This window comes from Oncorhynchus clarkii, chromosome 20 (assembly GCF_045791955.1).
Source record: "Oncorhynchus clarkii lewisi isolate Uvic-CL-2024 chromosome 20, UVic_Ocla_1.0, whole genome shotgun sequence".
Classification (NCBI taxonomy): Eukaryota; Metazoa; Chordata; class Actinopteri; order Salmoniformes; family Salmonidae; genus Oncorhynchus; species Oncorhynchus clarkii.
The window spans coordinates 6,144,724-6,169,477 of NC_092166.1; the positions used below are offsets into that span (position 1 = coordinate 6,144,724).

Consider the following 24,754-nt stretch of genomic DNA (forward strand, 5'->3'; position numbering starts at 1 on the left):
CACAACACATGACTGAGTACCACTATTCATATTTTTAAGCATGGTGGTGTCTGCATCTTGTTTTTAAGGATATAAAAAGAAACGGAATAGAGCTAAAACTTAACCTTGGAAAAAAACCTGGTTCAGTCTGCTTTCCAACAGACACTGGGAGACAAATGCACCTTTCAATAGGCCAAACACAGGGACAAATATACACTGGAGTTGCTTACCAAGGCGACATTGAATGTTCCTGAGTGGCCTAGTTACAGTTGTGACTTAAATCGGCTTGATAATCTATGGCAGGACTTGAAAATGGTTGTCTAGCAATGATCAACAACCAACTTGACAATAATTTTTTAAAGAATAATCTGCAAATATTGTACAATCCAGGTGTGCAAAGCTCTTAAGAGACTTAGAAAGATTCACAGCTGTAATTGCTGTCAAAGGTGATTCTAACGTGTTGACTCAGGGCCGTGAATACTTATGTAAATTACATATTTCTATAAATATGCAAACATTTCTAAAAACATGTTTTCACTTTGTCATTATGGGGTGTTAAAAAAATCATATGTAATGCCTTTTGAATTCAGGCTGTAACATAACAAAATGTGGAATAAATCAATGGGTACGAATACTTTCTGAAGGCTTTGTATGATATTATAATAAATTATAATAATACATGAATTATTATAATAAAAATCCACATCAAAATCCGTCAATTTAAACTAGAGATATCGGTTTAATGAATGGGTTGATTCTCAATCCACCGCATCCGGCTGAGGCGCTCTTCCACATCTGCAGTGGAAGGTGGCCGAGCTACAGCTGTGTCTGTCAGATCATGAGAGTTCCCGAAAATCGGTTTTCACATGAAAACGCCTGTAGTGTCCTAACGGTTTGGCCTACAAACTAGTATGACCACTCTACGGACTCGTTAAAAAAATGAATGGAAGTATGGAGGTCGTTTTGTGCCTACCTCAAAAAAAGTGGCTAAATATGTGTACAAAATATATATAAATATGCTAGATGTAGGACAGATACTTCAAAAACGTATTCCTTATTATTTATTTTTTTGTATGTGTTTTTGCCATTTATATATGTGTTATTCCCATGCATTTGTATGGGATATGGTATTAAAGGCCAAATTCAATATTTAATTATAATTTTTTATATATATTTGTATATATACCTAAAGGGCTCCAAAAATTCCAAATCAAATAGCTAAATGCTCCATGGTTTGACTGCCAATGTTTTTAACGAACGAAATAATTGCTTGATGACCTCTACTCGCTTTGGTTGCTTGCTGTTGATCCTTTTCCACCTGAAGGTGGCAGAACACAACTAAATGTTGATATTGTTTAAAACGCCAACGACGGAGAAGGATACGTTTTCCCTTCTTCCTGTTTATAGTATTTCCTGTTCCGGTTTTCTAAACGCGTAAACAGAGGTTTGAAAACATACATTTGGCATTTGCTTCCAAGAGAGCAAAGATAGTTTTTTTTCTCTTAGAAATAGCTTAGGTTTAGATTTTTGGAAATGCACAGACCGGATTTCAGACAACCCGGTCCGGGCGGAATGGGATCGCGAGGTGGTTTCAGAAGCCCGACAGGATTCGACAACAGCGCGGTGGGAATGCATCCTTCTCCACCGTGGGGATTTCGTGGTGGTCCCCCTCCGTCTTTTGGACCGCCTAGATTTGGCCAGTTTGATTCTCCAAATACTCCTCCAAGAGACTTTAGTGGTAACGGTAATAGGGGTTATCACAGTGGAAGTGGGGGTAAAGGAAGATTTAACAACGGCTCATCTCCAGCGTATACACCGCGTAGACAGAATCCGAGTCCTCGTGGCGCTTCGTACAGAAATTCTCCATACCACTCACAAAGTCCTGGACAACATATGGGTTATCAGGTAACTATTGAATGTTTTTTTGTTGTTGCTTACTAAGTAACCCTTTTTGTTATAAATTGTTATTTATTTTAGCGCCTCTGGTCTGTGTTCTCGTAGATCGGGTTTTGTTTCACCTGCTATTTCCCACTCGGACGCCTCCGAATTGACGCAGGCACGGTGTAATTCACGTTACACATTTGATATAACAAATATATTTGTCTGTCCAACGATAACCTAAATGATTCGTGAGTAGAAGACGACGAAACGCCATTTTTACCACCATGATGATTTGAGTAGATAGTATGTTTTGGCGTTTCTCATTTATTTTTAGTTTCGATTCCACGGCGCTTCTGTTTCTCACACGTGTCTGTAATTGACCTCCGGACGCCCCCATCATTTTATTTAGTTAATCTAATTGGTTTATAGTTTCGATGTCTCATAACGTGATGGTTCTTTCCCCTGAAGGGTTCCCCTCGGCATTCCACTCCGTTTGGGCCGCGTGGTGGCAGAGGCCAGGGGGCACAAGGTGGTGTGGAGAAGTTTTACAACGCTTCTATGCTGCAGGACCCATGGGCTAGCCTACAGCCAGTGCCGGTCACGAGCACAACCAGCTCCCAACAGCAAACCACACATACAGGCAGGCCAGGGAGATATTTCAACTAGGACTTTCCCCTTCAAACCATGCAGATGAGGCCTCAAACCTTTCCGTTTCATATTTGCCCTGTCCTTTTCTTTTGTTTCGGACTATTACCAAAAACCATTGAAGTGTGGTAAAAGTTGCCTATAACACAGACTATATAGTACAGCAGTCTTTGAAGATGTCAGAGGATTCACCAGCAATTGTTAGCGGACACACACTGTCCACTATCTGAAGCTCTTTTCCAGCACACCTTGTGATCACACCTTTACTTTTTAAACCTGATCGTGAGACTTTCTCAATTTCAGGGCAAATGGCAGCATACTAAAAACCAAACACAGGGAATCAATTATATTCAAAAAATTCTTTAGTGAATTTTTTTGTTTTATCCATTTTTGCAGGCTAGTTTAATACCATATATGGTATGTCTGTGTGTACCTTTTTAATCATATGTTTCCCATTTTTAACATTGTGTCAGTATAACGTGTTGATTAGTAAGGGGATCTTTTTTATTTACTTTTACCCCTCGGAAGGACAGCTGTGAATCTCTAGGTCTGTATCCACAAAGCATATCCCAGTGGGAATGCTGCTCTACAATCAGTGTTGCCTTGTTTTTTTTTGTTTTTTTTAAATAAAACCATAGTGAATAAGATTACGTGGACAGATCCTAGATCAGCACTCCTACTCTGATGTTTTTGTGGATACGGGCCCTGATCTCCACAGGTTAGCATTGCGTTGGAAGAACTGATTGATTAGTTGGGTCTAGCCTGTTATGATGGACTGTATAAACCTCTAATTTGTTCTAGGCCTATTTCTAATGATATTACATGTGAAATGTATTTTACTGCTATTTCAAGATGGGCAATATAAACCAGTGACTTGTCACTGCCTCAGGTTTCTACATGTGTAAATATGTATTCTAAAGGATATGTGTTTTCTTATTGTCGAGAAATATAATTTGGAAGTTTGGTGTAATTGTTTGTAGTAAATTCAAAAAATGGTAAAAAATGGTTGTGATTAGTTTGACTTAAGACAATTGCCCGCAGCGTATCACCCTTTGCCCTGTGTAGGGTGCAGTCTTTTGGATGGGATGTTAAATGGTTGTCCTGACTCTCTGGTCATGAGGTGTTAACCCTGGTGTCCTGGCTAAATTCCCAACCTCGTCCCATTTCCATCAAGGCCACCTAATCACCCCCCCTCATTTCTAATTGGCATATCACTCCTCACCTGATGGGCGGTGAGCGTTGGTCGCTATGCATCACCCAGGTGGGCGAGGTGATTGTTTTTTTTCTCCCTCGTACTATGTGAAGTGCTTTGAGTACCTCGGTTGGTAGTAAAGTGTTGGATAAACCTGATCCATTTATTACTTCATTATGATTGGCCAAAGACTTAGGCCTACTCGATTATGTAAATGCATGAGTGGCGTCCTTATATAATCTGTTTAACTTTTAAGTCTCGATATATGATTTTACAAATTGACATGGTGCTTGTCCCTTATGCAACAGTACTACATACTTTTGTCTATGTATATACACACACCCACCCATCACTCACATGTGAAAATGTAGTTTACTCTGGTTTGAAATTTCTATTAAAGTTTGCTTTAACTTTTTATAGCTGTTCATCTTGTAAGGTTGTCCCAAGAAAAAGACGAAACATTGACATTGTAAGTTATTTAATTTCCCCTTTCCTTAATTTTCCAGTCAATTTACACTATTCCACGTGTTATGAGTTGAAAGGACCTCTGCTACCAGCGGCCAGCATTAGGGCAGCGGGCAGCACAGACTTAATGATAGCGTCATTGCTCCTAGATATCAAGCCTCATACAAACAGAACAATAGCATGGGATACCAGGGGCGTGTTCATTAGGGCACACAATGGAAATGTTTTTCAACGAGAAACGGGTCTTTCTTATTTGAGAAGTTCATAGTTCCTCCCAGTTTCATTCCATTTGGTGCCTAATGAACGAGACCCAGGTTACAATAATTGTCTTGGTAAGAAAAGTACTGGACCAGAGCCTATGTTACATCGGCGGAGATGGTGTAAGATATTATTTGCGGTGTGCGACTGTTAACTTCATTTAAAAAATATTATAAAAAAAAAAAAAAAGTTGTCAGTTCTCACACTTTCAAACAAGACGGAGCCTTAAGCATAATGGGCCATTGGTGCAATAGTTTCCCATTTCAGTGCGTCTCCTCAAGTTCATTGGTACATTCCATCCAAGGACTGGAGTAAAGACCCATCTATATGACACAGCAGCACAGTTAACGTGGAAGATTCTCAACTAGGGATGTTCACGCCATCATTTTCTGAAATGCATTTTCCCGTGTTAACTGTCTTCAAATATCAAAAGTAGCTTATTTTGAAATTAAAAGGTGTCTATATTAACTACTTAAGTGTGTGTATATTGTAAATGAGTACATGGAACAATCAGTCGGGGTTATTGGTCTGTATAGCCTTGCCTTGACTCTCAACGGCACGATAGACATTTGTCTAGCAGCAAGGTTTTCGGTTGTGAGAAAATCCCAATGCCTTAAGGCGTCTGCATAGTACGTTCAGTTTTGTCATCGCAGAACTCGGCGAGGCGAGGGGGGGTTGTGCACAAACGGCAGAAAAAACCCATGCCGAAGAACAAAACGACAGAAGGTTATTTATCAGACTATACAGAGGACCTCTGTGATATAAGGTATGTTTTATTTTACCTTAACTCGGCAAGTCAGTTAAGAACAAATTCTTATTTTAAATGACGGCCTAGGAACAGTGGGTTAACTGCCTGTTCAGGGGCAGAACGACAAACCCCCGACCTTGTCAGCTCGGGGGTTTGAATTTGCAACCTTCCGGTTACTAGTCCAACCCTCTAACCACTACGCTACCCTGCCTATAGTTAAAGGGATACAGATGTGCCTTGGGATAGAAACCTAAATTACATTTTCCAATTGCATGTTCTACACACGGATAGTTGTGTTATGGAATACTCTGATAGAGGTGTATGATGATCCATCTAAATGAAATTGGACATATCTTTAAGGGGCCAGGGTTGAGCTTTAAGTCCATAATCCACAGGATAGAAACTGCAATCAATGGAATGATTCCCATTTTATGTTATATGGAGGGGCCTGCACATTCCTCCTGACATTTTATAGCAGGATCTAAACAAGTGGAATATGGACTCGGGGGTTACAGAATGTACTGGTGTCTTAAATGGTAATGTACTGAAGTAGCCAGTCATAACCATTTTCCAGGACACCGATTTGTGCTTTCAGGCCTAATTTTTATCACCTGTTAATTTATTAGGGAGTCATTGGAAATTCCTCCTTTCTATTTTAAGTCTTGATTACCTAGGCCAGGCTGAAACACAAAACGAGACACTGCCAATTTTCTAAAAACAACCTCTGGTTTAGACTACAAGCATTACTCCTTTGCATATTAATGTAACTATGGTCACCAAAAGACTATCCTCTTAAATGAAGGCGACTATATCGGCCTGGTTTCCCAGACACCGATTAAGCCTAGTGCTGGACAATAAAGCAGGTGTGAAAAGCTCAGTGTGAACTGAAAAACAATTTTTAGTGGCTAAGGATTCACATGTCCAGGAAAGCAGCCTATTGTGTAATCTTTAGTACAAGCCCCTCAACCATTGGCCTGTATAGTATAAGCCCCTCAACCATTGGCCTGTATAGTATTAGCCCCTCAACCATTGGCCTGTATAGTATAATCCCCTCAACCATTGGCCTGTATAGCACGATCCAAAGTGTCACATTTCACAGCAGACTAACCAGATGGCAGAGAGACATTCCAGTGCAAGAGAGTTTAAGTTTGACTGTGGGATCCCATTCAATATCTTTCAATTAAACACCCTTAGGTTTCATGTCTATTCTGTGTGAAGTGGAGTTTCCTGGAGTGACATTGAATGTAGCAGCATTTGAAATTAGCCATGAGATATAATAAATGTGCCCTTTTTTAGTAGACTCTTTTATCCATAGTGACTTGGTCATGCGTGCGTATGGGTGGTCCCGGAACATATCGAACCCACTACACTGGCGTAATAAGCGCCACGCTCTACCAACTGAGCTATACAAAAGGGACTATAGTGATTTACTATCACACTGCAAACATTGTGTGAGCGTTCCGATAGCATCTTTTGTTTGTGACTGCTACACCAGTGGCATACCTCAGATGTCAGAGCCAGCCACTCGTTTTAAGTTTTCCTAAATTGACTATCTCTCAGAACGATAATTAAAAGAGGGGTCATTACTGTTCTTGGGATAAAATATTACAATTGAAAGTAAATGTAAAGTCTTGTCATTTGTGGCCTCAAATTCCTTTTTTGGTTTCAGTTGTAGTCTTACCATTTTAGTGTTTACTATAATTGGATGACAAACTCCCCTTTAGTGAACTCACCTTTAAAAATAATAATAATAAATAAAAAAGACAGGATTTTCTCTCCCTTGGCCATGGCTTCTGAGAGGGAAACCTGGGTAATGTTCATTACAGAACGCAACAGATATTTTAACTTCTTGCAACAGAAAGCTAAAATGAGCAATTGTTATTAGACAAGTCCAGGCAGTCCCTCCCTGTTTCAGTCCATTTTCTTCCATTTGGTACCAAATGAACACGACCCAGAGGAATGGGCAAGGTGGAGAGGGCTCGGGAAGGAAGGAAGCCGATGAACAGAACGCCTCATGCCACTATAAAATACAGCATCGCTCTCTGATTCTCTTGGCCAGGCTCTTCCTCTTCTTCTTTCCGTTCTTCTCTTTGCCATCCTCCATTTTTCTGGCTCTGATCTCACGCATCAGGTCAAAAAATACCTGCAAGGAAGAGAATTTTCTTGGTCACTGATTTTGTTTTTTCACTGCTGGGCGGGGGGCGGGTCGCCAAATACTGAACATAGCTTCATGAACAGATACAAAAACAGGCCTAGTTATGATGCTGTAAAATAATTTCTGTGCAGAAGTTTATAGACAGCATTAACATTTCTTTGGTAGTTTGCCTCCCTCCTATACTCATTTATATGACCTCACCCACCACATATCACAAACAATTGTTATGGCCAAATTAACTAGGGTTTCCTACACTGTAAGCAGTCTAAGGACAAGGTTTGACAGCAATCCATACCCCCCCCCCCCCCCCCCCCCCGTACTGTTTTCAAATGCTAACGTTACGAAACTGAAACCAAAGCATGGATTGCTGTCATTATCCCTTCAATTAAATCATTGACCTATTACAGGTCTATCTCACGATCGTTGGATTGCATTGCTAAGAACAATCATGAGTTGTCAAACCACACCCCACTAATTAGCTGATTGATCCAACAGCGAATCCACAAATACAGGTGATCACGGCCACTTGACCATCCGCGTGGACATTTAGGTGGAGAGGGTCAGGTGAGTGTTCTATTGAGGATCTTGTATTTGTCAGTAAGCTACTGACATAGAAGTTCCTTCTTTTTTTTGGTCATGTGCACAAGTACAGTGAAATGCCTCTTGCTAGCTATTTCCCTACAATGAAGTAATATCAGGAGTACTTTAAAGTAAAACAGGACCACTAGAGTAATTACACTATATACAGGGTCAGTTAAATACCATACTATATACAGGGTCAGTTAATACCATACTATATACAGGGTCAGTTAATACCATACTATATACAGGGTCAGTTAATACTATATACAGGGTCAGTTAATACCGTACTATATACAGGGTACAGGGTCAGTTTATACCATACTATATACAGGGTCAGTTAAATACCATACTATATACAGGGTACAGGGTCAGTTAATACCATACTATATACAGGGTCAGTTAATACCATACTATATACAGGGTCAGTTAATACCATACTATATACAGGGTCAGTTAATACCATACTATATACCATACTATATGCAGGGTCAGTTAATAACACACTATATACAGGGTCAGTTAATACCATACTATATACAGGGTCAGTTAATACCATACTATATACAGGGTCAGTTAAATACCATACTATATACAGGGTCAGTTAATACCATACTATATACAGGGTCAGTTAATACCATACTATATACAGGGTCAGTTAATACCATACTATATACAGGGTCAGTTAATACCATACTATATACAGGGTCAGTTAATACCACACTATATACAGGGTCAGGTTAATACTATATACAGGGTCAGGTTAATACCATACTATATACAGGGTCAGTTAATACCATACTATATACAGGGTCAGTTAATACCATACTATATACAGGGTCAGTTAAATACCATACTATATACAGGGTCAGTTAATACCATACTATATACCATACTATATACAGGGTACAGGGTCAGTTAATACCATACTATATACAGGGTCAGTTAATACCATACTATATACAGGGTCAGTTAATACCATACTATATACAGGGTCAGTTAATACCATACTATATACAGGGTCAGTTAATACCACACTATATACAGGGTCAGTTAATACCATACTATATACAGGGTCAGGTTAATACTATATACAGGGTCAGTTAATACCATACTATATACAGGGTCAGTTAATACCATACTATATACAGGGTCAGTTAATACCATACTATATACAGGGTCAGTTAAATACCATTCTATATACAGGGTCAGTTAAATACCATACTATATACAGGGTCAGTTAATACCATACTATATACAGGGTCAGTTAAATACCATACTATATACAGGGTCAGTTAAATACCATACTATATACAGGGTCAGTTAATACCATACTATATACAGGGTCAGTTAAATACCATACTATATACAGGGTCAGTTAATACCATACTATATACAGGGTCAGTTAATACCACACTATATACAGGGTCAGTTAATACCATACTATATATAGAGTCAGTTAATACCATACTATATACAGGGTCAGTTAATACCACACTATATACAGGGTCAGGTTAATACTATATACAGGGTCAGGTTAATACCATACTATATACAGGGTCAGTTAATACCATACTATATACAGGGTCAGTTAATACCATACTATATACAGGGTCAGTTAATACCATACTATATACAGGGTCAGTTAAATACCATACTATATACAGGGTCAGTTAAATACCATACTATATACAGGGTCAGTTCCAGTACCATATTAACAATGTGCAGGGTTACTGGAGTGATGAAGGTAGATATGTAGGGGTTAGGTGACTAGGCATCATGATATATGATAAACAGCAGTGTGTGTGTGTGGAGTCAGTATGAATGTGTAGAGGTCTGGGAGTGCATAATCAGTCAATTAAATAGAAAAACCATTAGGCCAAGTCCTGGAATGAAAGGGGCTTTTTTGGCCTGGAATGAAGGGGCTTTTTTGGCCTGGAATGAAGGGGCTTTTTTGGCCTGGGATGAAGGGGCTTTTTTGGCCTGGAATGAAGGGGCTTTTTTGGCCTGGGATGAAGGGGCTTTTTTGGCCTGGAATGAAGGGGCTTTTTTGGCCTGGAATGAAGGGGCTTTTTTGGCCTGGGATGAAGGGGCTTTTTTGGCCTGGAATGAAGGGGCTTTTTTGGCCTGGAATAGGCTTTGTGCCTGGGAAACCAAATAAAATACAATTTTATTGGTCACACACACACATGGTTAGCAGATGTTAATGCCAGTGTAGCGAAATGCTTGTGCTTCTAGTTCCAACCGTGCAGTAATATCTAACAAGTCATCTAACAATTTCACAACCCCCCTTGTATGTAAAATAAATAAATAATTAAATAAAGGCCCTATCACCTTGTCAACATTTGCACGGGTCTTGGCGGAGGTCTCCACGTAGCTGACGCCCCACTGCTCGGCCCGGGCCTTGGCTTCCTCGCCGCTCACCTGCCTCCGCTCCTCCAGGTCTGACTTATTACCCACCAGGAGGAAGGGAACATTCTCATCCTCCTTCACTCGCAGGATTTGTTCTCTGGAGAGGAAAGAGGGAGATCATGTCATCCTATAGATCTCTGGAGAGGAAAGAGGGAGGTCATGTCATCCTAGAGATCTCTGGAGAGGAGGGGTCATATCATCCTATAGATCTCTGGAGAGGAGAGGGGTCATATCATCCTATAGATCTCTGGAGAGGAGAGGGGTCATATCATCCTATAGATCTCTGGAGAGGAGAGGGGTCATATCATCCTATAGATCTCTGGAGAGGAGAGGGGTCATATCATCCTATAGATCTCTGGAGAGGAGAGGGGTCATATCATTCTATAGATCTCTGGAGAGGAGAGGGGTCATATCATCCTATAGATCTCTGGAGAGCGAATGGAACTCATTCCTGAATTGACCTACCCCAAAACCTGGTCTCTCCTTTTCATTTCAAAGCCCATCCTTATTACCTGAAGTCAACGGTGGCGGCGAACGACTCGGCCTCGGTGATGGAGAAGACGCAGAGGAAGCCCTCACCGCTGCGGAAGTAGTTGTCTCGGATGGCGGCATAGTCCTCCTGGCCCGCTGTGTCCAAGATGTCGATCTGCACCTCCTCTCCGTCCAATACCACCTTCTTCCTGTAGCTGTCCGCCTTGGTGGGCTCGTAGTCCTCCACAAACTGATGGAGAGAAGTAGGAGAAAAAGATGGGACATATTGAGGAAGAGTTTCTTTAGAAGTCCAGGTTTACGTTATAACAAAATGTTTTAAAGATTAAACCACAATGTCATTTTGGCCCAAGCAGACCATCACCTGACAGAATTGAGGAAGAGAAAAGTCCTTTTGAGAGTGGACAATGGGGCCTTAGTGGGGAGTTTCCACAATTGATATCAGTGACCAGGAGTGTCCATTTTCATGGACATCTTGGCCCCGTTTTGAATATTCTTTAAAAAAAGCATTCTTCTTTCCTTGAAGTAATCACTGATCTGACTGGCTTGGTGAATGCAAGCTTTCCACTGCATTGATTTCACTGGTTATGTCGTGTCAGAACAGTGAATTTATTTCAAGGAAGGAAGGAAGGAAACAACACGATGATTATTGTAACAGGTGTGTGGAGACCGTTGATGACATCAGTGGCTCACCTCGTCATACATGAACTGTAGGGTGAGGGCCGACTTGCCCACTCCTCCGCTCCCCACCATGATCACCTTGTGGAGGGCCAGAGAGTTCTGCCCCTTGGGCTTGTTGGTCGTCATGACTGCTCACACACAGACTCACTCACAGGGAGGGAAAGAAGAGAGGGAGAGGAGGAGGAGGGGGAGAGGGGAGACGGAACCGAGGCAAAAGGTTGGTTTGAAAGTCAGGGAATCGGGAGAGGGTGGTAATGTCTCAGCATTAAGGGTGATCCAACAGTCCCTGTGAAGAAGAAAATGAAATAAATACATGGCACTGTTCAAAGTAGTAATCTTTAAGCTTTAAAACTTTCCCATCATATAAAAAAAAAAAACATCCCCAGACATACAGTAGGCCAATGTTGGCATAGATCATTTAGATTACCTGAACTTTAGAAAACAAAAGTTTTTAATTCACCCAGTGTTTCATTCATGTCCATCTAGCATTTTAAGATGCTACTCTAAACATTGACGTAGCATTTAGTTGAACACCTTTTCACACGACCACACGTGCATTCTAAAATCAGACGGTTGATGGTTGCTCAGTTCAAGGTAGGAAAAGGAAAAGTATTGTCTTGTGAAGTCTAGGCCTACCTGTAACAATTTTTTTTATTTTTAAAGGGACGATAAGTCCTATTTCATTTGAGGATCTGTCATAAAAGATGTAAAAAGAGGCTCGTCGTTATTTACAACAACAACAACAACAACAACAAGCAGCTGCAAGGTCCTCTGCCTCCAAAAACTGGTCAATGTGTCCTGAGGCCAAACCAGTTCTCCTAGCCATTGATAGGCTTAAAGGGTTGGTATTGTTTATATGCAGTTGTTGGGTTTGTTTTAAGCAAACACTGTTTAAGTGCTACATCAGGACACAATCACTCTTTTCTAAAGCCAGAGAGTAGGCGGGAGAGAGCACAACAACACCCCCTTTTGTCTCAGCAGCTGGCCATTCCCTCATTAAATTTCACATGAGTCAGAAGTGTAGTTTTAGGGAGGGGGGGGGATGTTTAACAAGAAATCCTTCGCTATTTCAGTGTTTACTGTCCCTTTTTTTGAACATATACAGGCCCTAGGCCAGGGCTTCTCAACTGGTTTTGCCTCAAATTGAACCAGGTTGTCTGTCGCCGTCCAATATTTGCGTCGCAATTTGGAAAAATATTTGTAATTCTATATATTGATATTAAAATGTTCCAATTATATGACAAGGGAACAGTTCCCACCTTTTTCATTGTCAATCATTCAATTTTGCCCATATTCTTGAATGTTAAGATCACAAAATAAACCTAATCTGCTAATAATTAATTTAAATATTGTGATTGTAGAAAAATAGGTAAATTTATTTCAAAAATATAGGTTTGTTATTTCTACATGTTTTAGTCTTAGGTTCAGACTGGAGTTTTCTTTTAGAATGTTAATACTAGCTACAGTGGTTAGCAAGCTCGAAGGAAGTCTTTATTTATTTTACTAGGCAAGTCAGTTAAGAACAAATTCTTATTTACATTAATCGCCTACCCCAACCAAACCCTAACCCGGATGACGCTGGACCAATTGTGCGCCGCCCTATGGTACTCCCAATCATGGCCGGTTGTGATACAGCCTGGAATCGAACCAGGGTCTGTAGTGATGTGTCTAGCACTGAGATGCAGTGCCTTAGACCGCTGTGCCACTCGGGAGCCCCAATACTTATCAGTGGGGATAAGGGGATTGGGGATTGGGATTGCTAGCTATGATCCCATAACCTATATTGCCTATGAAGCGTGACTGTCTCATGACATTTAACCGTGGATGTACGGAGAAAATGCCCTCTGTCTCTTGTCACCCCTGTTGACTCCCACATGTGGGGAGTTTGTGCTCTCCGATATGCTAAGTCAAGTGGTCGGCCAATGACGATCATTGTGATTCTACAAGTAGAAAACGGTAGATTCATCGCTACGGGGTCGGGCACGCAGCAGGTAGCGCTTTTGTTCAGGCAAGAGAAGGAAACGGCCTCCCAACTGCGACAAGTACTTATCGGCAACAAGACTCTGGGGAATGTTTTAACGCTTGAGGGTTTAGCGGCACCTTCTAACAATACAGTACAAGCGATTTAGGCTAGGCTTATATAGTATAGCGTAGTGTGGTATAGTAGTAGCTTGTAGTATCAGGTCACTGTCGACGGCAGCAGACCATGACCGGGTGGTCCAGCCTGGGGACTGGCATAACAGATGCCATGACATCACCCATGTGGGTGATGGGTCCAAGTTCGGAGGCTCACATTTAGGACAAAAGGCCTACATTAGAATCTAAAGTACACGATAAGTGTGACAATGGGCTGATTGATACCCTGGCAGTGGAAATGTCAGCCATCACATTATCTAGCCCTAGGCTGTGTTTCTGGTGGTGGGGCCAATGGCCAATTGATCAACCATAAGTCCTTTAATAATCCTAGTCAATACAATATCTACTAAAGACTTAAGCATACTGATATCGGTTGATCAAAAACCCTCCTAACCTGGGTAAGGGTTTAGTCACCTCAAACGAGGCCATAACGGTCTTTTTAAGCTGCACTATACAGAAATTGTTCCTCCATTTCCTGGTTGCTAAAATATCTAATATTTAGCCTAATTTCAGTTTGTGACAAAACAAGCAGGTACAGTGCCTTTGGAAAGTATTCAGAACTGATAGAGACATACCCCAAGCGACTTACAGCTGTAATCGCAGCAAAAGGTGGCGCTACAAAGTATTAACTTAAGGGGGCTGAATAATTTTGACGCCCAATTTTTCAGTTTTTGATTTGTTAAAAAAGTTTGAAATATCCAATAAATGTCGTTCCACTTCATAATTGTGTCCCACTTGTTGTTGATTCTTCACAAAAAAATACAGTTTCTTTATGTTTGAAGCCTGAAATGTGGCAAAAGGTCGCAAAGTTCAAGGGGGCCGAATACTTTCGCAAGGCACTGTAGCTGTGTGTCATACCCAAGAAGACTCGAAGCTGTCATTTCTGCCAAAGGTCTTAATATTTTCCGAAGGCACTGTATAGTGTAGAGAATCATTGTACCAGTTAAACTGCTGTGAAATATATTTTTCCACAACCAAAAATACTGTATTTTCAGCTGTTCTGAAGTTGGCGTACAAAACCGGATGTAAGACGCAAAAACCCGAAACTTAAGAACGGGAAGCATAGAAATAACGTGAATAGATCAGTTCATACTGCTTCTTAGACCTGCTTTCAATGAGTGACAGACCTATATCTTACATTTCTATGTGAATTTGGACAAGTCGGACAAAAAGTTACATATTCATGTTCGGTATGAAACGGCAGAAAACGTTCCCGAATCTGTAAAGTATTGGGCTATCTGTACATTTTAAGAAACGGATCGATTTCCGTTGCAAAACATTTTGCCTAAATGAAATGACCCTGTACATTATTACAAAACAATGATAAAAGGCCATTTGGATCAACTGTGAAAAACTAGAGAGGTAGGCCTATTTCTTGAACTGGACCGAGTGGAACTAGGGTGCCAAATCACTAGCTCTAATGTCATCGATGGAATTCCAGAATTTTCCCTGAGTTTTTAAAGCTAGCCCTCGAAATATGCAAGGGAGTGCCGCAATTAGCAATGCATGCTACACCGGTCTGCCTTTTTAATAGCTAATCAAATGAAGAGAACAGCCTAGACAGTGACGTCATCTGCTCACCATGTCCGTAATAGACATTGGTCTAGGATCTGTGGTAGCTCCCACCATAGAATAGCAATGGTTGAATCAGGAGTTGGAATCTAGCAAGTACGTGGAAACGCAAGGGGTACAGAGGGAGGTCCCAAGGATCAGTTTAGGAGAAGGAAGAGGAAGTAGTATTATTTCTTTGCTATCTGCTGGAAAATCAGAGCTCACTTTATTAGCTTCATACATCAGCCATTAAAGTTGTCCCTACACACTGATCCTGGGTCAGTTTAATGGTTAAGACTAATGGTTTACTGGGGAAGCTGATCCTAGATCTGCACCTAGTTGAATCCTCACAACGGAGAGGTGAGAAATAGGGATTCCTTTGATCACGAACCCTGAGGGCAGTGCATGGATCTCTGTCGGGCTGGATGACATATCGTGTATACCTGTATGGATTTTTACAATAGTCAAAAGCGATAGTTTTGATTCAATGTTAAAATGTTCTACTTCACTGTCAGTTTTGTCCTAGTTTGGTTGAGTATAAAACCCATCAAAATGGAGAAAGCCCATTTAAAATTAAAATACATAATTTTTCTGCTATTCAAGTCACGCATTACTCAGAAAATGTCATTCTAATCGTTCATTATTCAGAAACATAAAATACCTTCATACCGCCAAAAAAATATATTTAAAAAATGATATATTTTTGCCCATATCGCCCAACCCTACCCTGAGGGCAGTGAGTGTATCTCCGTCTGAACAACACTGCCAAACCCAGATGGCAAACAAGCTCAACCAACTGACAGTCTGTCATTTGCCTATGTAACCTATATGCCAATGGCATTTGTGTGATGTAAATTGGGTGGTGTCTCCACTCCCCAGCCCTTGTGAAGGCTCCCGAGTGGCGCAGCGGTCTAAAGCACTGCATCTCAGTGCGAGAGGTGTCACTACACTACTACCCTGGTTCGATTCCAGGCTGTATCACAACCGGCCGTGATTGGGAGTCCCATAGGGCAGTGCACAATTGGCCCAGTGGCGTTAGGGTTTGGCCGGGGTAGGCCGTCATTGTATATCAGAATTTGTTCTTAACTGACTTGCCTGGTTAAATAAAAGGTTGAATAATTTTTTTCCCTTCCTCCTCTTACTAAAACTACATATTGTGTACTAAATCGTACTACGTACTATTTTGAACGTACTGTTTAGTAAACGTATGCAGTTATAAATAAAACATACTAGGCTCACGTATACTAAATGTGTTATCCAATTGCGTTGATTCATTCGTTCATTTTGCACCTCCCCAATTTATCTGATTTATTAGCTCGTCAAACACGAGTGGGTCCGAAAATATCTCTTCCTCAGTAGCATGCAGCAAATTCGTACTAGACGAAAAGCCGAAATAAATGACATTCTGGCATTTGAAGCATTACTACTATTTATTTGTATATTTCACATTGTATAAAACGTTCTTATTGTCACGTACACAATTAGTGAATTGAATGCAAATCAGAAGGCAAGTACTAGTACCTATTCCAACACGGACAATGGTTTTCCCCGTTGTGTGTTTAATAAATTGTAGGCCAAAATAAACACTAGCACCTTCCCTTACTAGCACCAATTTTGCTGATGGCTACTTTGAGGAACATTTGACTTAGTATGACTGGGATGTGGTTGTCTCGCCTAGCTATCTTTAGTGCATTCATCTTAACTATAAGTCACTCTGGATAACAGCGTCTGCTAGGCTAAATGACCTAAAATGTTTATGGCAGCTGTGGCCTCCAAGCTTCACTGTAAATGGCAGCTGTGGCCTCCAAGCTTCACTGTCAATGGCAGCTGTGGCCTCCAAGCTTCACTGTAAAACACGTCTAGTACTGACTGACATTCTTATAGTCCCTCAAGGTTGTGCGGGTAGTTCTGTGGGCATCGTTAACAGTGTGATGGAAATTCCAGATGCCCCTCTGTTTTGTTATTTGAATGACTGCCGGAAGTAGCTAGCTAGCGGTTGTGTTTTTAGAAAATAGTGTAGTGGCTAAACATCCTGTTAGAAACACTATCCATCTTTGAATCCCAAATGGCACCCTATTCCCTACATAGTGCCCTCATAGCCCATAGGGCTCTGGTCTAAAGTAGTGCACTATATAGGGAATAGGGTGCCATAGGGCTCTGGTCAAAACTAGTGCACTATAGAGGGAATAGGGCTTTGGTCAAAACTAGTGCACTATAGAGGGAATAGGGCTCTGGTCAAAACTAGTGCACTATATAGGGAATAGGGCTCTGGTCAAAACTAGTGCACTATATAGGGAATAGGGCTCTGGTCTAAAGTAGTGCAGTATATAAGGAATAGGGTCCCATTTAAGTTTCCATATTGGGAATAGGACTCTCCCTGGCCAATTGTTTCCCACATGGCCAACACACCCAAAACAATGGCCAACACACCCAAAACAATGGCCCCACAGCCAAAACAATGGCCAACAAGTTTCGAAGTGTTAGCCAACCCTCGATTTGTTTTCATGTTAACTTGCAAATTATTCATTTATTACCCTTTTACCAGGTAAGTTGACTGAGAACACATTCTCATTTACAGCAATGACCTGGGGAATAGTTACAGGGGAGAGATAAATGAGCCAATTGGACACTGGCCATGATTAGGTGGCCATGATGGTATGAGGGCCATGGATTCTTAAGTGATCAGAGTCAGGACACCTGTTTTAATGTCCCATTTGAAAGACAGCACAAGGCAATGTCCAGAGGAAAGAGTGCCTCCTACTGACCCTCCAACACTTCCAGCAGCATCTGGTCTCCCATCCAGGGACTGACCAGGACCGGCCCTGCTTAGCTTCAAAGGCCAGCCAGCAGTGGGATACAGGGTGGTATGCTGCTGGCAATCAGTTCAGTGATCAACTCAAATTCACACAGACAAGTGAAACACTACCTTGAAGACTATTAGGCCTAATGACTACACAATTGAAATGTTCTGTAAAAGTATTCTGAAACCAAATCTTTCTCTATACACAAATATTCTCCGAAATAAACCCTGGTCACCTCAAAACCTGTGCCCTGTCTGACATCTCGTAGCCCCAGTATCAATGTAGGACTGTTCTGGGCTCTGTGGTGACATTTTTTTAAAACGGTTTTTGTTGTTGTTGTAATTACAAGGTGCACATGTGCTACTAAATGTAACATTTTTTGGAGTGCATAATGAATCGGACCACAATGGAAAAACACGGCAATCGGCATTTGAAACAATAAAGCACCTCTCCGCCACTGTTTCGGTAAAAGATTGAAGGATAGCGCTGGGGAAATGTAACCACTCAAATTCATAGAGCTATGGAATGCAAGGACTGACAATCCATGGTATCAACATACAGCAGGGTTGCCCAATAGGTGGTACGTGGGCCAAACTTTGCCTTCGGGTGAATCTATATGCTCTCCCCCAAAATGTTCTGAGCAAAAATACCATTTTCGTTTGGACACAAGACTCAAAATCACCAAGGTAATGAGGTCAAAGTGATTTGCAGTGGCCATGTTTTTATTACTAATATCAGCCTTATGTTTTGCGAAGCGGAGTTTCAATGCTTGTTTAGTTGGACAAATATAAGCAGACCAGCAGATGCATTTGAGCATGTTTATACCATTTGTGGTGCTATAATTAATGAAGCTTTGGCTTTCTTTACCTGTTCTCAGGTGGTAAAACAGAGTTAGTATTGGTTGTGTTGTCAAAATATATAGCGCATTTGGAAAGTATTCAGACCCCTTGATTTTGTTACGTTACAGCCTTATTCCAAAATTGATAAAAACCCCCCAATCTCCACACAATACCTCATAATGACAAAGCAAAAACAGGTTTAGAATTTTTGGCAAATTATAAAAATAAGAAAAACAGATATCACATTTACGTAAGTATTCAGAGAATTTACTCAGTACTATGTTGAAGCACCTTTGGCAGCGATTACAGCCTCGAGTCTTCTTGGGTATGACGCTACACGCTTGGCACACCTGTATTCAGAGAATTGTCCCAAAACCACTCCTGCGTTGTCTTAGCTTGTGTGCTTAGGGTCGTTGTCCTGTTGGAAGGTGAACCGTCGTCCCAGTCTGAGGTCCTGAGTGCTCTGGAGCAGGTTTTCATCAAGGATCTCTCTGTACTTTGCTCCTTTCATCTTTCCCTCGATCCTGACAAGTCTCTCAGTCCCTGCTGCTGAAAAACATCCCTACAGCATGATGCTTCCACCACCATGCTTCACTGTAGGGATGGTGCCAAGTTTCCTCCAGATGTGACGCTTGGCATTCAGACCCAAGAGTTCAATCTTGGTTTCATCAGACCAGAGAATCTTGTTTTAATGGTCGGAGTCTTTTAGGTGCCTTTTGGCAAACTCCAAGTGGGCTGTCATGGGCCTTTTTAAAAAATGTTTTTACTGAGGAATGGCTTCTGTCTGGCCACTACCATAAAGGCCTGATTGGTGGAGTGCTGCAGAGATGGTTGTCCTTCTGGAAGGTTCTCCAATCTCCACAGAAAAACTCTGGAGCTTTGTCAGTGACCATCGGGTTCTTGTTCCACCTCCCCGACCAAGGCCCTTCTCCCCCGATTGCTCAATTTGGCTGGGCGGCCAGCCCGAAGAAGAGCCTTGGTGGTTCCAAAATTCTTCCATGTAAGAATGATTGAGGCCACTGTGTTCTTGGGGACCTTCAATGTTGCAAAAAAATATTGGTGCCCTTCCCAGATCTGTGCCTTGACACAATCCTGTCTCTGAGCTCTACGGACAATTCCTTCGACCTCATGGCTTGGTTTTTGCTGAAATGCACTGTCAACTGTGGGACCTTATATAGACAGGTGTGTGCCTTTCCAAATCATGTCCAATCGATTGAATGTACCACAGCTGGACTCAAATCAAGTTGTAGAAACATCAAGGATGATCAATAGAAACAGGATGCACCTGAGCTCAATTTCAAGTCTTGTAGCAAAGGGTCTGAATACTTAGGTAAACAAGGTATTTTTTTAATATAAATTTGCAAAAATGTCTACCTGTTTTGTCATTATGGGGTATTGTGTGTATATTGATAAGGGGGGGAAAGTCAAGGGGTCTGAATACTTTCCGAAGGCACTGTACACAGTGGCCACGTCGTGTGATCGAGGCGTTAGGATAACAAATGCGAGGGGGCAATATTGTTAAATCTCATAGATTTTCAGCAGGTATATCTCTCTGGTCACCCCCAAAACCAATTCTTCCTTTGGCCGCCTCTCCTTCCAGTTCTCTGCTGCCAATCAATGACTGGAACGAACTACAAAAATCTCTGAAAATTGAAACACTTATCTTCCTCACTAGCTTTAAGCACCAGCTGTCAGAGCAGCTCACGGATTACTGCACCTGTACATAGCCCATCTATAATTCAGCCCAAACAACTACCTCTCCCCCTACTGTATTTATTTATTTTGCTCCTTTGCACCCCATTATTTATCTCTCTACTTTTGCACATTCTTCCACTGCAAATCTACCATTCCAGTATTTTACTTGCTATATTGTATTTTTCTTTGCCACCATGGCCTTTTTTTGCCTTTACCTCCCTTATCCCACCTCACTTGCTCACATCGTATATAGACTTGTTTATACTGTATTATTGACTGTATGTTTGTTTTACTCCATGTGTAACTCTGTGTCGTTGTGTCGAACTGCTTTGCTTTATCTTGGCCAGGTCGCAATTGTAAACGAGAACTTGTTCTCAACTAGCTTGTTAAATAAAGGTGAAATAAATAAAATAAAAATTAATTTTGATGACTTGAGGATGTTCCAGTGTTTCAAAAACAATGGATTTGTCACGACTGGCACAATGCCGTTTTGTCTTGGTTTCTATTAGTGTCATTGAGAAGGCTTTTAACGTTCATTCTCTCCCCGGGCCTGTTTGATCACACCGACAGCATCAATGCATTTTGGTACACCAGAAAAACATTAATTGTGCAATGTAACGCTGCGTTTCAGAGGCAGTTGCAGTGCGTTCTGTGTGATGCATTCGTTGGATATATCAAACGTACGCATCAGACTGTATGTGTAGACGGCTTGACAGAAATGGTAGCAGGAGGTGAATGTTGAACTGTTGTTGTTGCGTACATATCCAGATGATGCTGCGGAATGACGCTGTATGTGTGATCAAGGCATAACACTTACTGTATCGGGTTGCAGGAAACTGGTGCGCAAAATCATGACCTTTGCACTTAACCTCTGTCTGTATTACAGTTACCTCAAAGTCTTAGGAATTGACCCACCGGTATGTTCTGCTTAAGGTGGTTACTGACTGTAAAAGTGTATTCCTACTCTGCAGCTTGCGGGAAGATGGTTAACTCCAATTTGTTTTCTTTATTTTTGTAGATTGTAAGATCCAAGAAGTCTATCCCCCTCAAATGTATACATGCTGTGAATTTGAGACTGGGGTCAGATAAGTTCATAAGAAATTAAACCTGAGAGAAGAGCGTCAGTACCGTTCTATACCATGAGGATGCAACTTTGCCAAAGCTTGCCATTCTGGAAATACATATATTTTTTTTTGTGTGGACATAATAAAACGGTCTCCTCTGCGTCCCATAAATAAATTAGCATCGTTAGGCGTGAATGCAGCTCTCATCACTCTGTCCCCAGAGTCTGTTGGTGGAAACTGCCCGCATATTGGAAGGCATTTGATGCGAGGGCTTTTCAGTGAGAGACAGAATAAAGAATTAGAATAAGGTAAGATACCCTCCGGTCTAGTGTTGAGAGAGCGCTCGTAGGCCTGCGTCATGCAGGATAATAGAGTAGAATGTCAAGTGTAACCAAGTTGCTTTCAGTGTCGCATCTCTAGTTATTGATGATCTTAAGCACGTCCCCTGTATCTCCTTTTAAAAAAAAAGCTTGCAATGCTGGCACAATTTTAGAGATGAAAAACAAATCTACATACTAAGATAGGGGTTCAATAGGGGTTACTTTTACCTGACACACGGACGGAAAATAGGTTTTTCCATGCTTTAAATGATTTTTCTGGAAGCCATAAATTGATTGTATCCCAATGGGCTCCCGAGTGGCGCAGCGGTCTAAGGCACTGCATCTCAGTGCCAAGAGGCGTCACTACAGTCCCCGGTTCGAATCACATCCGGCTGAGATTGGAAGTCCCATAGGGCGACGCATAACTGGCCCAGTGTTGTCTGGGTTAGGGTTTGGCAGGGGTAGGCCAGTCATTGTAAATAAGAATTTGTTCTTAACTGAATTGCCTGGTTAAATAAAATAAAATCAAGGTTGGAAATGATTGTGTTCGTCAAATACTATCTGTTTGGGATTCCTTGCAGTCTACACATTATTTCGAGTCTACATTCGGGCTATATGAATCCAACTACTTTTGAAGCTCATCTCGTGAACAAGCTCTTCCTTTTGCTTTTCATTCTGTTCCACCACATATTTGCATTCTACAGAGGCTGCCTGGACAGCGAAGAAATCATGACAACAATTATTACATTGGTGATTTGTTACTCTCCGTAAGGGGCACAGGTGCTCCCAAATTTTTAAAAAAAAGTCCAGGTAGTGCAGCATACACTGTTCTCATTTTCACGACAAATGTGAAGTCATTCATGTCCATGCACCTAGCCAGGTTTCAAACACCTTATCCATTATAAACCTGCCTCTTCAGTCGAATGGGTTTGAATACAAAGGTAAGAGAAAACAAAAAGGTGAATCTGATTCCACGTAACCAAGTAGCTTCGATCCCCACTTGCGAGACATTTCGCTTACCACCACAATTAAATCATAGGAAGAGCGCACAACATCTTTGTCCTGAGCTTCACATACAACAAGTGTCAAATCAACAGCCATTAGTAAACAAGTTGGCATCATGTAACTTATGCGCATATATAGGAATGGGTGTGGTTGGTATGTTTACCCAGTGTAAGAGACTGACGTGTCTAGGAGATGCATATTTAAATACTGAACCGATAATCAAGCCTGTCAACCAGTTTGTTGGTGCATGCATTTAACAATATGGTTAGAAATCAATACATTACAAGTTGTTACTGACCATAATAAGCTAAAGCCTCAATGTTACACCGTGTCGTAATTTCATCAAATAGATTAGAAAATTAGCTATCGACAAGTGCATTTGCTTACTAGTTACTGGCTAGCCATAGGCTAGTTGTTCAGGCCGTTGTCGGTGACCACATCGCCAGCTAATAAAAGCATCCATTCATTGGCTACATTTGAATAGCTAGCTAGCTATTACCGTAGTTAACTAGTAATATACACCTAGTGTTATGCTTGCCATAATTTATAAACATTTTCAACAAACTGCTTTTATGTAGCTAGCTGACTAGTTAGTTATAGCGAGGCACCTGCTTACCAGAATGAAGGTGTCGTGTACCGTGTGTAAACAAACTCACTTGCTGCTCGGCTAACGTTAGCCGAAGTTAGCCGACGTTAGCCGAAATTAGCCGACGTTAGTTAGCTACTGTAACTAACTGGATTATAGTAGTTGGTCGCAAAACAAAATATCAGGTCAAACGACGACACTGTACGCACCCGTAGCTATTATGAGATATGCTACGTTTGTAAAGTAAATGTATATGTTTACCGGCTCTCAAGGCTCGTCCAAGTTAGTTTTGATTAAAAAAGAAAAGGGGGAAGAAAGAAAGAAAAAACCTCTGTCAAGTCCATCATTATTTATCAAGCTTGCTTAGACATTTCGCCCCCGCCGGTGATGGTGATGCTGAAGGCGTGCGTTGTTCAAGCTGTCCACAAATGTCGAATACATCAAAATGACAATAAATCTAAATCACATAGGCCTATAAAAAAAATAAAAATAATTATCCGTTCACCTTATTGACTATGATCATTCGGGTATTTCTTCCAAATTGCTTCTAAAAAATTAAGAATAATCCTTTGCTCCTACGCAGACAGGTGTTTTTCGTGGAATAAATGACTGTAGGCGAGGGGTGTGGCTATGGTTTGTGAACATCACTAAAATCATTCACCATCAAAGTTCCTCCACAAAATATGATGATGCCAGTATACATCGCATGTAGCTAGTGTTTGTACAAATATTTTCTAGCCCATATTGTTGTAAACAACCGGGAAAAATAGACTAATGCTAGCTTCTTGCCTCTCCCAACCAATGATTTATATATCCACTATTTGACTGACGGGACGATGCTTTGAAGCCACCGTGCCTCCATCTTGGCACTCCCACCACTTTAAATACTATTTTGGAAACAATAAATGCATTTGTCTACATTTTATTTTTGCCACGTTTATTATATGACAGACACGCGATGCATACTTTTAAATGATATGTGAGCTAAAAATGTTAACTTTAAAATATATATATATATATATATATATATATATATTTTATAAAGTACTGTTACAAAGAATACTTCAATACATGCTATTTTGTCCCTTAAACATTTGAAATACTGTATATAGTGCCTTCTATATAGCTTTTAAAAAATGGAAGTCAGAGCCTAAAATGTTCCCTGTACCCTGCAATCACACCTGCAACCCTGTGACTAGTAAACACTCAATCTGTAGAATATCATTATTGTTTTTTACGGAGGACAGACAGTTTCTTCTGGGGAGTGTCAATA

The 24,754-nt window shown here is 41.0% G+C and overlaps 2 protein-coding genes across 2 annotated transcripts; one reads left to right on the forward strand and one right to left on the reverse strand.

Annotated features, from left to right (window-relative positions):
- Positions 1 to 1,406: 1,406 nt before the first annotated feature.
- LOC139375806 (M-phase specific PLK1 interacting protein) lies at positions 1,407 to 2,762 on the forward strand. Its single transcript, XM_071117677.1, has 2 exons — positions 1,407 to 1,884; positions 2,329 to 2,762. The coding sequence occupies exons 1-2, from the start codon at positions 1,513 to 1,515 to the stop codon at positions 2,524 to 2,526; spliced, it is 570 nt and encodes a 189-aa protein (XP_070973778.1). The 5' UTR covers positions 1,407 to 1,512; the 3' UTR covers positions 2,527 to 2,762.
- Positions 2,763 to 4,158: 1,396 nt separating this feature from the next.
- Positions 4,159 to 23,870, reverse strand: LOC139375805 (ras-related protein Ral-A-like). The gene is made up of 6 exons (XM_071117676.1): positions 23,512 to 23,870; positions 11,497 to 11,770; positions 10,827 to 11,035; positions 10,237 to 10,411; positions 6,233 to 7,311; positions 4,159 to 6,172 (listed from the first exon to the last, which is right to left on the reverse strand). Exons 2-5 carry the CDS (start codon positions 11,608 to 11,610, stop codon positions 7,189 to 7,191), a joined length of 621 nt encoding a protein of 206 aa, XP_070973777.1. The 5' UTR covers positions 11,611 to 11,770; positions 23,512 to 23,870; the 3' UTR covers positions 4,159 to 6,172; positions 6,233 to 7,188.
- Between the last annotated feature and the right edge of the window lie 884 nt (positions 23,871 to 24,754).